At 38.8% G+C, this 15,511-nt stretch overlaps 3 protein-coding genes across 11 annotated transcripts in view; 1 reads left to right on the top strand and 2 right to left on the bottom strand.

The window, feature by feature from the left end:
- The window catches only part of FAM227B (family with sequence similarity 227 member B), a 121,187-nt gene extending 119,445 nt beyond the window's left edge, over positions 1–1,742 (bottom strand). For 3 of the 5 annotated variants that reach the window (XM_085515471.1, XM_015872931.3, XM_015872932.3), the window contains exon 1: positions 472–730. The gene's annotated coding sequence lies outside the window, so the exon portion shown is untranslated. Of the gene's footprint in view, positions 1–471; positions 731–1,648 lie in introns of those variants that run through there. The other 2 variants (XM_085515472.1, XM_085515473.1) reach the window with 2 other exon arrangements.
- DTWD1 (DTW motif tRNA-uridine aminocarboxypropyltransferase 1) lies at positions 715–6,533 on the top strand. 5 transcript variants are annotated; one of them, XM_085515468.1, is made up of 6 exons: positions 715–776; positions 1,069–1,332; positions 2,020–2,301; positions 3,037–3,180; positions 3,767–4,040; positions 5,089–6,533. In XM_085515468.1, exons 3-6 carry the CDS (start codon positions 2,026–2,028, stop codon positions 5,316–5,318), a joined length of 924 nt encoding a protein of 307 aa, XP_085371594.1. In that variant the 5' UTR covers positions 715–776; positions 1,069–1,332; positions 2,020–2,025; the 3' UTR covers positions 5,319–6,533. The 5 variants fall into 5 exon arrangements, with proteins under 5 accessions (XP_085371594.1, XP_085371592.1, XP_085371593.1 ...); XM_085515466.1 differs by having other exon boundaries at positions 1,044–1,332; XM_085515467.1 differs by having other exon boundaries at positions 715–943; positions 1,044–1,332.
- Positions 5,343–15,511, bottom strand: part of LOC107318738 (uncharacterized) — a 60,465-nt gene continuing 50,296 nt past the window's right edge. Inside the window, exons 3-4 of the mRNA XM_085515480.1 lie at positions 9,097–9,185; positions 5,343–6,010 (exon numbers count right to left, since the gene is read on the bottom strand). Coding sequence (XP_085371606.1) covers positions 5,777–6,010; positions 9,097–9,185 — 323 coding nt within the window. The 3' untranslated portion in view covers positions 5,343–5,776. The remainder of the gene's footprint in view (positions 6,011–9,096; positions 9,186–15,511) is intronic.

Genomic DNA, 15,511 nt, shown 5'->3' with positions numbered 1-15,511 from the left:
AAGGAGTGATCCTAGTTCAAGACACGGCTGCTGAATGCTGAGCTCTGCTGTTCCCAAGAGCTGGGTAACGCACCCAAAGCAATCACTGGAGCAAAGCAGATGCACAGCTCGTGGAGTGCTGGATGGAGCACACGGTCAGAGCGCTGTGCACTGCAGGCCGCAGCACCAACCAACGCAGAGAGGTCTGCGGGCTGTAACAGATCAAAACCGGGCACAAACTGTACCCAGGATGTTAATCCTTCCCCTAGGGCTCCTGCAACTAAGATACCACAGCCTGCCCTTGGCTGGGTCAAGATAAACATTCTCTATACCAAAATTACTGCTTTTGAACAGGCACATCAGCCTCAAAATGCAGCCTGTGACCGCAGGCTGTGAGCGCAGGGCAGTGCCCTCGCTCAGCCTGAGCTCCACCGAACAGCCTGCAGTCCTGTGGAGAGAGATGAAAAATAACAACAACAACAACAAAAATACCGTGTCAAAACTCTGCAGCCCTCGTTGTCAGCTGTAAACACGAAGTTACATTCATCCAGTGGGGAGGGAAATAAATAAATAGAATAGACTAGAAATGACGGGGCAGAAAGGCCTAAAGCTCGCAGGAGCTGAGTGCGGGCGGCCACGTGCTGCAGGCCGGACGCGTGCCGTCGCTAAGGGCCCCTAGCGACCGTTTCCCTCCAACCAGCGGCGCCGCCACGTCCTTCCGCTCCGTTCCTTGTCGTTCCGGGGCCGCGCTGGAGCCGGGCGGGAGGAGCGGCGGGAGCTGCGCGAGACACGACAAGGCACAGCGGGAACGGGAGCACGGGGGGCGGGCGGGGAGCGGCGGAGCGCGGCGCGGAAGTAGCGGCCGCCGCACTGCAGGGCGGAACGGGCCCACCTCCGCTCCGCTCCCTTAACTGGGTTCTGCTGACCTTTAAAACGTTAAAGCTGGGCGCTGCGGGAGGGAGAGGTATCAAAGCGTGCACGAGTATTTAATTTATCTGGGATTAATTTTACGTTCCTGTTGTAAAGTCTGCAGAGCGTTTTATCTTTGTTGTTTTTTCAATTAGATGACGCTTGGCTTTATCTAAACAGTTCCCTTTGGACCACAGCTGGGGAATCGCTGTTTGTTTGTTTTCGTTACGCGGAGCTGTTGGGTTCCATCATTTTTCAAGTGCGATCCCTGACATAAAAGGCAGCCTCGGCTCGCTAGAAGTAAACACGGGAATTACGGCTTTCATTTGAAGTGGGGCAGCGCGGCTTAGTGCTCCTGCAGGGGCTGAAGAGCAGCCGGAGTGAGCCGGGCACACAGCGGGCCTGGGGCTGTGCACACAGCTGGAGTGACCCCATCTGGGGCAGGTAGAGTGTGTTAGTACTACTCAGAGCCAGAAGGAAGCCTGAATAAAAGGCTGTTCCGTCAGTGTTACTGAACAAATGTGCACCTGCAGAATGAGTTTAGACTGTCAGTGCTTAGTGTCGAGTATATGGAGTATCACTGAGCTATTGTAGCTCTTCAGAAGTGTTAATTTAGCCTCAAGCTTCATTCGTGGATGATTTGCTTTCTCTCACAAAGCTCTATGAACAAGAATTTCGTTTAGTTTCTTTGCCTGCCTGCACACGATACATTTCAGCACAGATCCAAGTCTACGTATAGTTAGACATTAAGCTTTCTGACCTGTAGACGTTGAATTCTTTATCAGTGCTTATGCCAAAAACTGATGGGGCTGCTCCTGCAGGAATGAACTGCCAGGCAGTGCTTCACAAGCTTGACACAGATCCTGCCCATAGGAAAGAAAAAAAAACAAAACCAAGCAGCAAAGTTAGTAGGCTGAGCTATCAGGGTAAAATGATGAGTGTCTGTGCAGTAAGAATACGGATCACAAGTTCTCTCTGGCTGTTTACATGCTCCTGAAATCTGTTTGGGGCTCTTGGTACTACAATAAGTGGGTCAGATAAGATCATATGGAATCACAGGATCGTAATGAATAATCTCTTTCTACTATAGCAGATCTTTATTTAACAGGTAAATCATACTGTCTGTTTCAGCTAACCATGTCTTTAAATTCATCTACAATTCTAAATGAAGAAAACTCTCAAGGACCAAAAAGAAATGTTGCATGTTTGGAAAGTCTAGAACTGCAGACTCCACCATCATTTCAAGATGACCCGCTTCAAAACTTACAGTTGGCATCACAGAAAGTACTTGAAAAGGCCAAAAAAAGTGGGAGATCAAAATGCCCGCGATGCAGCGGCTCAAGGATGTTTTATTGTTACACCTGCTTTGTTCCTGTTGAAACTGTCCCTACCACAGAAATCCCAACAGTGAAGGTTAATATTTCTTAAGAATATTTTATAATATTCTGGTGCCTTTTAGTTACTAGGGACATAGAACAGATGGTCTACCACCATTTCTTTTCTAATTCACTCTTTACAAACAGTAATTTTTAACACAGTTGTGATAATGTTTGAGTAAATGCCATTTAGATAAAACTATTGTTCTGATTTGAGAAGTTTCATGCACAGGCACTGACAGCTCGAATGTTTGTGTGCCTAATTGTTGGGAAGATAAGCTGAAGTCACTCAAGTCACTGAAGTGAGCGTCAGTTCACTTTGTTTTTAAAAGTTTCGTTACCTTCATTCTTCAGCTTATAACAGCTCTGGCCTACAATATGTACTCTGAATAAGGTATGATTTGTCTGTAACCAAGTGTGAATGTGTAATACAGATGAGTATTCACACTTTCATTATATTGCTTAAATTAAGTCCATATCTTATCTGTACTCTTATACTGTTTCTAGAGCTTTTAACCACACCAGTGCAACAGCATTCCAAATTGCATTCATTGCATACTTAAGTATTTACATGAACTCAGAGAATGTGACAGGTGCTTCTTGTCACTTGTCTCTGGTTTAGATCTAAACATTAAAAAAAAAAATTGCAAACTATTTAAAGGAAGTATGTCTTAATTACATGCCAATAAGGATTTACCCTGAATTTTTTATAAGCTTTTGTGTATCTTTTGTACATAATAATAAATACTTCTTTCTTTCTTTACTGCTTTAGTTACCTTTGAAGATTGACATCATTAAACACCCAAATGAAACTGATGGCAAGAGCACTGCTGTGCATGCTAAGCTCCTGGCACCTGATGATGTTACAATTTACAAGTACCCCTGCATTCCAGAATACAAAGAAAGAAGACATGAAGTAAGAAATTCCGGATAAATAACAGGGCTTTGTGCTGGGGAAAAAAAGAGTTATCTTCCATACCTCCTGCAGCTGATACTGCTGTCCTCTGGGCTCTCCCAGAGAGAGGAGAAAGCACTATTCTGTTAATCCAGTTCATTCCATCTTGAGCTTCTCAAAGGATGGGCCAACAAATGTATAATGGTTATGGTCTCTCCCACAAACCTTGAAGATACCACAGCACCATCTAAGCATCTTGAATTTCTGTTTCCAGCACCTTGGGTGGTAGATAATACGTGATACTGTGTACCATAAGAAGTGGTATACCCAGGCATTCAAAAATAGTCAAATAGGTATTCTGATCATCCTAGACAGCATCTGCCAGATTTAAACACCCTTAAAATTAAGCGTCATTCATTATTTTAATGCAATCCTTTAGCCTTTTAGAAAAGAATATATATAAAATATTAATCTTTAAAGAGAAATTCTTGCTCTCTACTGACTTAAATGCTTGTGGGTGGGGCTCAAAAGTTTATGTTCTTTAATTAAGCAATTTGTACTGCTTCATTAGCATATCGCTCAGATCTCATTAATTTTCTTCATTCAGGTGGCACTTATCTTTCCCGGCCCCGATTCAGTTTCAGTAAAAGACATTGCTTTTCATCTCCAAAAATACTCCAGGAAAGGTGTTGGTGACTCTGACAATGGCTGTTCCAAAGAGCCGTTTCTTAAGAAAGCAAGAGTAGAACCTACAGAAGAAAAAGATTTAAATGAATGCATCTCAAGCAACGTGAATGAAAGCACTAAACTGAAGAAAGTAATATTTATTGACAGTACCTGGAATCAAACTAATAAAATAATAACTGATGAAAGACTTCAAGGTAAAAAGAAAAAGGTTGTTGCTACAGAATCGGTTAGGTGAAATACCAATATACAAAATTGTATTAAAGTTCCCTACGTCCTCTTCTACTCACAAATCTCTTGTCCTTTTCATCTCCCTTCTTCCCTCAAAATCAAAGGTGGAGAGTGCTATGCAAATAAGTGGGGATTCTGTCACAAGTTTTTACATCCTTTTTAAAATAATATAAGTTGATTTATCATTCAGGGCTCTACAGCAGAGACAAGGAAAATCCAGGGTATGTCAATCCTTTCTGCCTCAGCCTCAAAGATGATAAAGGTCTTGGAGCATCTCCCATATGAGGAAAAGCTGAGAGACCTGTGTCTGTTCAGGGTACAGAAGACTGAGGGGATCTGATTGATGTTTATAAATATTGAAAGCGTGGGAGACAATTGGACAAAGCCAGACTCTCTTCAGTAGTGTGTAGTGATAAGACGAGGAACAATGACCAAAAACTGGAAGACAGGAAGTTCCACACAAATACACAGATGAACATTACAGTTTGGGTAACAGAATGATGAAACAAACTGCCTAGAAAGATGGCAGGGTCTCCTTCTATGGTGATAATCAAACCCATTTGGATGCCAAACTGTGTGACATACTGTCACACAGCTGCCAATCAAACCTGGGAATACAGAAGATTAGGGAAGGAGTAGAATTTCTGCCTCAAACAGTATTTTCAGTCTGCTACTAAGACCTCTTCAGAAAATTAACAGTATAGTTATAATAACAATATGCGTAGCAGTAAAACCATAGAATTACTAACTACTGTGGGCACAAGCCATAGTTACTCATTACTTAAAATTTTCAGCGCTGGAATTTCTTGATTTGTTCCATCAAATTTCACAGTGAATCACAAAGAAGATATTGTTGCCATTTTGCAGCTGAAAAATGAAGGTCAGGGAGGGAAATGCGTGCAGGCAGCTAGCAGGCTAGCAGCAAAGCCAAAAGCAGAGCAACTGAGGGCTTGTTTGGCATCCTGTCCCCCAATCCACCTTCTCTAATCCATGTCAATTTTTTGTTCTTGTCAGGGTTACTACAAATTGAGTTGAAAACAAGGAAAACTTGCTTTTGGCGTCATCAGAAAGGAAAGCCAGATACATACCTTTCCACAATAGAAGCAATTTATTATTTCTTCGTGGATTATCACCAGGAGATTTTGAAAGAGAACTACAAAGGACAATATGATAATCTGCTTTTTTTCTTTTCATTTATGTACACATTGATTAAAAATGCCAAGTGTGGCGCAGGAAAAGAATAAACTGTCTGTCTATAGGTAACAACCTTTTATTTTGTTTCTTTTGTAATGATGATCTGTCGTAATTTTAACCTGACCGAAGTCTGGAAACAGATGGTACTTTTAGTCATGGCTAAGGGTTTTCCTCTAAAAGTAACCTTATGTGTGCATGACATGAATCGGTTAAGTGAACCGTGTGTGCATGACATGCACGCATAAGGCTGTAGAGCTATTCAGATGAACAGTCTGATTTAAATTATTGATTTGAATAGAATTAATGGTTTACTGAATACTGTACTGTAGTGTTTGAACCTGATCTGCTAATCACTGTGAATTTCTTCAGGTGGGGATTGGAGAAGTTGCCCCTTGTCCCATATGGATCTAACTCTAAAAAAAGGATTTTGCATTTTGCTTGTTTTATTATTTATGTTTTGGATGTTTCATATGTTTTATCCAGTACAGTTGATTTCAGCTATGTGACTTCAAAAGCTTCCTGAAGTTATTAGGACGGTATTTAATAGAGGACTGCAGAAAAAAGTAAATGAAAAGCCACATTGAGCAAATGGAGTATAAATTACATACCTGATGATTGAATCCAGCAAATTGTCCTTGTAATAGAAAAGAGGTCTCTCATTGTACAGTGCTTGATTTCTATAGTCCCATTCACGTACTGTTGTATTAAAATTATTCTCAATTTCCTGGATAACTGCAGGCTCCTCCAAACAGAATTGAGGTGTTTATATAAGTATATTATTATTTTGGGGAACACCAACTTATATTATTATGGGTAATTTTTTTACATGTCATCTTCTTATATCGTAAGCAGCAGAAAGGGCTGATTGCGCACTTGGAGTTATCTGAAAACGTAGATCTTTTTTCAGGACTGAAGCTAAATAAACAGACAAGAAATATGATAGATTGTGGTTCTGACCTCAGTGTTCGCAACAGCACTTCCTTAAATTAGACAGGCCGTGAATCTACTGTGTTTTCTTTTGCAGCATTGTGCAAATTTGCACAACATAAATAAGGCTCTTTTCTAATTTAATTTTTGCTGGTATATGTAGGACTGCTGGCAGAGTCATCACATGTGAGTGTAGTTGTGTGTGCGCCTTTGCCAAGCTCTATTAGTGAAGGCAGTGCTGGCAGAGGTCCCTTATCTGTTATTTTACAAGCAAAACTATACAAATATGTATTTTTTTAATCTAGTTGTTTTGCCAAATAAAATTATGTTGGTAAAAATTACAGTCTTGAGATATTTAAAAATGTTTGATGACAGGTAGAATATAATGTGGATATACATTTCTGAGTGTTTTCATAAGTGTTACTGACAAAGAACGAAATCTTGTCAAAGTGACACAGATTGAAGAGCTGTAATAGATAATTTTTAAACAGAAGTTCCAAAGTTTCTGTTGTATATTTTCCTGTAGAAATCTGGCTGAATTATCATCTACCATACTCTCCAGAAGAGTGCCCTCGTATCTTAATTAGCATAGAAATGTTACATTGAAAAAACTTCAAGAACATAATTTTTTACTTTTACACAGGAATCCATGCAGACTCAAATAACCAATTTGCTGTATATATGTATATATATTAATGGATCAAGATACTTATGAAATCCAACTAAATATTGTCTTAAACAAGCTACAGATACACTCCCTGTAGGTTGCACTTACCTTCAGATTTGTAATCTCATCTGCAGAAGTGAATGCACATAAAACCCCATCTCAATGGACAACCAAAGCATATCTCCATTTGCAAGAAGAAATGCCAGTTAAGTTATATGACTCCATATGAGGAGTGTGAATTATGACAGTGCTGAAGGAAGCACGGGTATGAAGTCAGAAAAATAAAATGCATTTTTAAATGTGCGTGTGTATGTACAAGTACATAGATACATACGTTCATATATGGCAAAGCTGTAAATAACATGGTGAGTTCTTGTGTACCAAGCAGAAAAATCATTTATGTCTCAATGCTATTGAAGCAACACGTTTCTTATTCATTTTTACTGCTACTGAGATGTTATTGGGGTTTTTTTTACAATGATTAATGCTATCTCCTTTGGTTTGAATTTTGATGGCTTATTGACACTTTCATCTGTTTTTATTTTTTGAAGATTGCTGTAATGTTTTTTTAAATCTTAGAAGGGATTTGAAATCACACAAATTCGAGATGGAAACTTTCATCAAACAAAAATAAAATGCACCCACTAACCTGGTGTTTTTTACAAGAACCAGGGAGAAAAATCTTGGGGGAAGGGGAAGGTACTTTCAAGACACATTTCCCTGAAAACATGTTTTTTTATTTAAGAAGTGGAGGTCAGATTGAAGCTTATATAAGCTGCTCTTTGTTACTTTCAGAACATAGTTTCATAGGGTTAAAAATGGCTTCCAAATTTAAGTTTTCTGTACCTCGCTTTATTTGAACAGTGGGAATTAAGGATCTGTTTCAAAAGTAATTTTAATTCCCAAGTGAAAATAAGATTTTAAATCCAGGAATTGGTTCAGGTTCGTTTTCATCTGCTGTGACTCTTGCATTACACTGAGGTTCTTCTTATACCAAGTGATAGAAGCACATCTAAAATCCATAATTAACATGCTGATATTCCTGCAAAAACTTTTTATAAGGACAGAAAAAGGAGTTTATTATCACTCTTGCTGCAAATCTGTACTGAGCACCAGATGTACTTCCCCACCTCCTGCTCTCCCCTCTACAAAAAGATTTTAATCCTCTATTTAATTTCAAAATTGGTATAAGCCAAACCATCCAGGTCATCAACCTCACGCTGAAAACATCGTGATACCTCTGATGCATTTTTTCAACTTTTAGATTAATGAATAGTGGTTTTTTTCCACCAAATGAAAGCAATCAAGTGGTTAATCCTTTCAAGTGCAATTAGCAGCACTGACCTCCCTGTTCTTTAAAATGAGGGTCACTGGGAGGTAAAGGCCAGTTCTGGGCCTTTCCTTTCATATCAGAATACCCCTTCACTAACTATCTCTTCTCTTTCCAAAAACATCAGAGAGCAAGAGGGAAAAACAGGCTTCTACTTCCATTAGCAGTAACTTAAACAGCCATAACTTAAAGGGGGAGGAAAAGGAAGAGCATCTCTATCTATCTCCCTTCACAACAGAAGACATCTGGCCTCCTGTGGGGAGGCCCCAGATAACAAAGAACCTGTCATTACAAACCTCTGAGATGTGTTCAGAAAGCCATTTTACCTGCAGTCTGGCTCATTCATTTCCTGCCACTGAAGCCATCTGCTTTTGCTTATTGTGGGTATTATTGTTCTTTGTTTGGCCAGGAGCATGAAGTGGCTTCACTTTAGCATGCCTGTATGCTTGGTCAGAGGAAAGATTTAATCCTTTTCTCAAAATGAGTAAGAAGGAGCTGCAAAAAAACAGTTCCTTTCCTGGAAGGTAGCACAAAGTCATCCAAACTTAGGTTGAATAAAAGGTCACGTCAGTGAGTGGGGTAAAGATATATTGAGATTGAAAAGAGATGACAACTTCGAATCTACAGCAGAAACCTTCCAAAGTACTTGTAATCCTACCTGATTTAAGCTCTTTGCCACTGCTTCTGGCAATTTTTTTTCAGCTCAAGTCTCTCTGGTTTTTAGGTTTCACTTAGGCTTCTGCAGCCCCCGTTGCATAATAAGCCATTTGTACTTTCCTTTTGCACTGAGTTTCAGTATTTACTCTCTGGTTTTTGTCTCAATGGTTTGCTTTAAAAATGTTTCTTAGCAAATGAAGCATATTTATACAAAACAGAAGTTGATGCAAAAATCCAGTCCACCTACCTCTATGATAATTTTTCCATCACCCTCAGGTTCCATTGACTTCTGCCAGCAGAGATCGTCCAGATTGTTTTGCAGCAAAATGGTGAACACTGCAATGTAAAAACGGGAAAGCTTTCATGCTAGAATGAAAAGACTACATGCCATTAAGATGCTAATCTATTGATACCAGAATAGAAGGTTACCATTCAGGTACTGAGGGACTGTCAACATAATCCCTAAAGGGTTATCCCTTGTTTTAAGAGGCAGAATTTCAGTTTAATCCCAATACTTAAACATGAATACTGATTTTGGTTGGTGACAATTCGTAATACCCAGATTCAAAGTGTTTATGTGAAGAAAATACAGTCGTCTTCCTGTTCCCTTGATCACGTATTACTGCCATGGTTAAAAGCCCTGAAGATAAATCAGATGCAGTAGAATTTTGAAAATCATGTGAGATATTAAACTTGAAAAACACCCATAACCGTGTGGTTTCTTCACCACTAACTGCCAGAGGACAACATGAAATATTCCTTAAGCCTCACAGCAAGAGGTGGAAACTGATTCTCCAATGCAAAACGACTTTGCATTTTCACCTCACTGAAAATGGAACTCTTTGTCTAACTGTGCAGCGTCTTTTCTGCAGAGGAACACTGCTCTGAGTTACAGCAAAAATTTGCTCAAGCTAAAACTACACACTTCAAATGTTGTTGCTAATGCTAAATAAAAATACTGTATTTCAAAAACATAAAAAATATTTTAAGCTTCATTTTTGTGACTAAATTGCCAAACACAGCATGAATTTTGGCTGACCTGAAGCTGTGTTTGCCAGTGATCACAGTGCAACTGAAACATTCTAGTATTTTCTGTTGATAGGCTTTAGGACAAAAGCAATGCTGCAGTTTATTATTATTATTATTTACAGCAGACAAGCAAGCTTCAATTTTCAGAAAGTTCATGTAAAGCACCTCAGTCTACATATTCAAGCAGATGTATTGCGATACTTCCTCTCAATCTTACCAAAGTCTGTTTACAGTTGTTGGCTTCAGTTAGGATATCTATGTCAGTTAAGAGTACAAAAATGCTTGCATTCTTTTCAGTCAAAATTGCATTGGCAAAAAAAACATAGAATAGAAATCTTTGCGTTGCCAAAAGCTTCTTCTTTTCCTTGAATATGGCTTATTCTATCTGGGGAACTGGTTCAAACTTAATGACTGGAGCAGCTGCCAGGGTATTTGACAGTAAAATTATATTGCTGAGTTCTTAAATGCACAATAATGCCTAACTAACAGTGACTTTGCTCGTTATAAAAAGAGCGCACCAAAAAAAAATAGAGAAAGAAATAAGATCATCTTGAATCTTTTCAAGTCCATGAAAGCTTAACACAGTAGATTCAAGGCAATACACAATATTACAGCTCTGTGATCTACAGATGGTCCTATGAAAATGGATGGGATTTCTTTTCTTAGGACCCTGCAGTATTCTGCTTTCTCTTCATAGAGAATGGACATTTTCAGTTAAACTTGTGCTTATGTATATTCATCTACCATGTGAGGTGTCCATTCAGAAAAGACATTTCTTGTCTATCATTCTACGTGTTGGCACTTTTCTTGTGAACAAGAAACATCATGTAACTAATGCTGTGTGAGTTCTGCCACTATTTTCTAGCATCTTTTTCACTTTCCAGAGTTCTAGTACTGGCACATCAGCAGTAATAGAAATGGGAACTTCCAGTACTGCTGAGTTTGCCGGGCCACTTGAACCAATGAACAGAGCCAAATATGCATCTGAGACAAAAATAAGTGCATTAAAATTGTATCACTTATGAAAGAAAAAGCCACTGTTTCAAGTTATCAAGACAACATTGAAGTACATTAATCAAGCATACAATAAACTATGGAAGTTTGTTGTTTCATCTAAATAAAAAAAATTACATCCATGTGTTGCTATTCACATCTAGAATCACATCATGGCAGTTACATATGCTAACATTAAATTTTTTTGTACCTTCTCTATGTAAGGTATGAAAATAAATACTCTTAAGATTTAAGAGGCAGTCTAACACAAGGCCCTTGTAAGGCTAAATAGAGCACATATGTGGAATCTGAGGATGACATCCATTATGTTATAACACATAGTTTATTTCAATACTCACTTTTGCTCCAAATCTACAATCTCTATTTTGTTTAGTTCCTCAGTTCCATGGCTCTGCAAATGACAAGCACTGAATTCACACACAATCCATTGTAGGTCCAGGAATTAACATTTTCAGTAATCAAAGAGATTCCACATTTTGGGTTCAAGTGGTAAAACAGAGCTCTGAAATTTGTTAGTAATTCCTAAAGCTTCTAGCCACGGTATTCATGTATAGCTAGTATGTTTCTATACTAGCTCTACTAATAAGAAAATGGGGCTTAGTTTGAAGGCACAACGGTGCCAGTAATATCAACTAGATTACCCTTATGCTCACTGAATCCATCAAAAACTCTTACTGGGTTTTTGAAAACTGGCATTTGCAAAAGCAGCAGCGATTCTGTGCCAAACATTCCCACACTCCTGCCAATTCCTTTTATTTGTTTTTTAAATAGTCCTACACATTTGCCCAGTAAAGTCAAGCTGCATGGTCTGTAGTTCTGTTCATTCTCCTGGAGCCCTTATTAAATCAGCATCACATTCTAGTTCCTATTCTTCTAAACCTTTTCAACCACCAGATCACATTATCAGTAACAGGTCAGCAGTTTCGTATTTGAGTACATGTAGAACATCTGGGCAAATACTGTTCAGTCCTAGCACCTTGTTGCTTGTTCATTTAACAAATTTGATCTACAGCTTATAAAAACCTACAAGTGCAGGCGCATACTTGTGTACCAGCAGAGGGAATTTAACACTATTAAAAGTACGTCTTGAACAACCCCTAATAGATGTTCTTACAATGAGACAGAGACAGAGAGAGAAGAAAGGCTGAAATATTTTACCTTATCCTCATCCTTATTTCTCTACCTTATCTTTTAATAGTTATCTCAGAAGTTACTTGAGGAAATTGTTCAGCATAGAGGCCCTACACAGATCACCCATGGAGACCATCGGACATATATATTATATTACAGAGCACAAAAAGCATTTAGAGAATTTTTATCTTGTCAGCAGTGCCATATTTGACCCTGCCTGTCCAAAGGCCCACCTGAACCATCACAATTACACAACAGCAGCCGCTCATTTCCCCAGAAACACCACATAGCACTCCAGTAACAAACATATTCCACTGAATTAGCAACTAAAGAAAATCAACACAGTTCAGACGAGAGAGGGCAAATGAGCAAACTAAATTGCAAAGGGGCAGTTTCATTCAAAACTTAAAATGTATATTGCACCTATGATAGTTCTTTGTTGTTTTTTTATTGCTGTTATATTTGGTTTGGGGTTTTTTGTTAGTTTGTTTGCTTAGTGTTGCTTGTTTATTATTCCTGGCCTTATTTTAAAAGAACTGAAAAAGTTACAGATACTGGCTTGAATCAGTTTCTCTGGAGAACAACATTTCATTTATTACCTCCACACATGGCTGGCTACAGCTCCCAGGAGCCTGGCAATTAGAGAGTGCAAGGATCTTCTGGCCACACCAACTTTATACCTTCTGCAAGATCCCTCCAAGTCACAGAGAGGCATGAGCCAAAGGAATTTAGTGTACTGGTACATGGAGAACAGCCTTCAGTCATAAGACAACCATAGGTCTGCTTTGAGAAACTGGTGGCTGATAAAATGATCTTAAACACAAATGTCTGTCCCTGGTGCTTCTAAGAGATTCTAAAATGCAGGCAAATACAACAGCGAAGTCACAGCATTGGGTAAAATTACACAAGCAGAATAGCTTCATTTTCAGCAGTGAAGCTATATGTATTTTACAATACTGAAACATAGATGCATCATCTTGCCTTTCCGTACTAAGCTTATAGGATGGACGGTGAGTCAGAAAACTTAAAATTGCTAGGGAAAAAAAAAAAAAAATTGACTTTGAACACTTGTGTTTACTGTCTCAGATAAACCATAGTACTAAGTTTTATTGTATTTAGCTTATAAATCCTCATTTATGAACTATCATCTCTGATTTTGCTTGGACCAAAAGCATTTATGAGTTTCAATCTCACCCGCTAAGCTGGGTCCAGCGAAGAAGAGAAACTCTAAAACAATTGCAGTAGCAAACAGCTCTTCCATGAAATAAATATGGCTCGCACAAGGTGACTCAAAGGTGCTGCTGCCTATGTGGCCATTGGAACCTCTGGTTTAGTAGTCAGCAGCCTCAGAGCCATTTTGTCTTTCTTTCTTCCTGACGATGTAGATCACATGCATTTCCAGAGAAATGGCCTCCCTTCCTTGTGCATCATGGAATATATTTAGAGACATTAGCCATCTTTACAAACTCGGGACTTATGCAGCAAGATAAATAAATAAATAAACAAAATCCAAAAAAAACAACTAAGTGAATATTAAAACCACAAATCATTAGCACCCTGAACATTGCTTTTTGTTGTTGGATTATTTTAATTCACACACACACACACACACACACACACACCACCATGGTAAACACTGCAGTGTTTTATTCAGAATTCACTATTTTATTGCACATAAATCCTTAGCCTTTTAAAAGAAATTTATTTAATGTTTGGGGGAAGAGTATATAAGCACCTTGACTAATACCATTTCTCGTATTTAAATGTTTTCTGTTGGACTCGTTAATTCCAGCTATTTGAAAACAGCAGCACTTAACATTACTCTCCACAGCATCCTGCTTTGCTGAAGGAGGCACTTTGGCAGTTCCCTTCTATTTTCTCCCTATCATCTCCTCTCCTTTCAGAGGCCCCTTGTCATGATGACCCATCCATTTGGCTAAGGGCTGCATGCAGCTGCATCTGAAAGAAGCCAACTGTATTCTTGGGTCAGCTGGGGAAATTTGCTCAGTTACAAATGTAGGTACATACCAAGCTTTTACCTCCTGTAACTTCAGGGAGAAAAGGCCTAGGCCTGAACTTGGGTTCCAGCTGAGGCACAAAACAGATCCACTGGCTACATTGCAAATGCTCAGCAGTTTCAGAAAATCCAGTGCATAAAAACTGTTTTATTAAAGGATTTTCTCCAACATATGTGGAATCGTAGACTTTTGTTCACTGAAGTCCTTGAAGTACTACAAAGTTTTGTAGTTTATTACAGTGAAGGAAGAATGATTAACTGACATTTCAACACACCAGCTATGCTGTCCTATAGGTATGAGATTTGAGAAGACCGAGCTCGTTCAAGTTGAAGTTCCAACTATTTCCATAGGTTTACTTCCTGCAGCAGGTGCTGGGCCATATCACTTCCCCAAATGACATTTGGCAAAGACATGCCCTAAATGTGAACTTATCAAATGAGCATATGGGTCAAAAACAATAGTTTTGACTCCATTAAAAGAAAACCAAAATAAATAGTTTTCATGTAGTTTGTTTGGGAAAGCAGACTGTATTATTCTTCAGCTCATTAAACTTTACTTTAACAAGCTGTGAAACCAATACAGAGATGGTTCAACAGTTCAGTATTGCTTTTTATTTTATTTTATTTTTGCAAAGCTTGAGCATCTCACTTGGCATAAAAATCACATTTTGAAGCTTTTGAGAAAATCTTGTTTTTCTTCCATTAAAAAAATAATCTTCCTCCCAAAACTACCTTAATACTTTTCCCTGGCAAAACAAAGATGTTCTTTGTTTAAATAACATTTCCCTTCTCGCTTGTTATGAAACAGCACATTTCTCATTTCCTCAAAGGTAGTTGCTGGGTGAGATCTTAAGTAAAGACCATTCTCTTTTTTATTATTATTTAATTAATATTAAAATATATTGTTGCTTTTACCAGTCAATCATATAGCTATTATTTCTACTAATTGTTTCTAAAGTTCAAGTGCAGTAGGAACAGTTTACATGCAGAATGTCTACAACTCCTGCAAAGCTACACAAGCCCTGATAGCACAAAACCTCTGCTATGATCTGACAGCATCAGCTCTCACAGGCAGTAGTTTAATCTCACTGCCCACATGTGAGTATCAGTCAATGCCCATTACACCACGCCTGTAACCAGCAGGAAATGTTTGCAAGTTTACACAGTACAGTGAAGAGCCATGTGCAAGTGCTTGAGGAAAGGAATTACTGAAAAGCAGGGTAAAAAAGTTCAAGTGTTGCTCTGGTACACAGGTACTGCTTGCAATCCTTATGTTGGCTAGACTCTCTGCACAGCTCCACACCCTGCACACCAGCCATCCAGTCTCCAGAAGCATCTTATTTTTAAGTTTTCAAAGTCTATACTCCAGACTCTCACCAAACAAAGGTTCAAACCCATAGTACTTCCCTTTCCACACACGTTCTGTGACAGGAGCTCCCTCCAGAGGAACCAATCCAGGTGATTTTAACCA

This window comes from Coturnix japonica, chromosome 14 (assembly GCF_054131305.1).
Source record: "Coturnix japonica strain WE chromosome 14, WE-NBRP24, whole genome shotgun sequence".
Taxonomy (NCBI): Eukaryota; Metazoa; Chordata; class Aves; order Galliformes; family Phasianidae; genus Coturnix; species Coturnix japonica.
This window is presented reverse-complemented; position numbering and strand designations above follow the sequence as displayed.

Coding starts and splice junctions, on each gene's coding strand:
- DTWD1 (XM_032446779.2), top strand. CDS start 2,026: ATGTCTTTAAATTCATCTACAATTCTAAATGAAGAAAACTCTCAAGGA. Junction 2,302..3,036: donor CAGAAATCCCAACAGTGAAG/GTTAATATTTCT, acceptor TTACTGCTTTAG/TTACCTTTGAAGATTGACAT. Junction 3,181..3,766: donor ACAAAGAAAGAAGACATGAA/GTAAGAAATTCC, acceptor TTCTTCATTCAG/GTGGCACTTATCTTTCCCGG.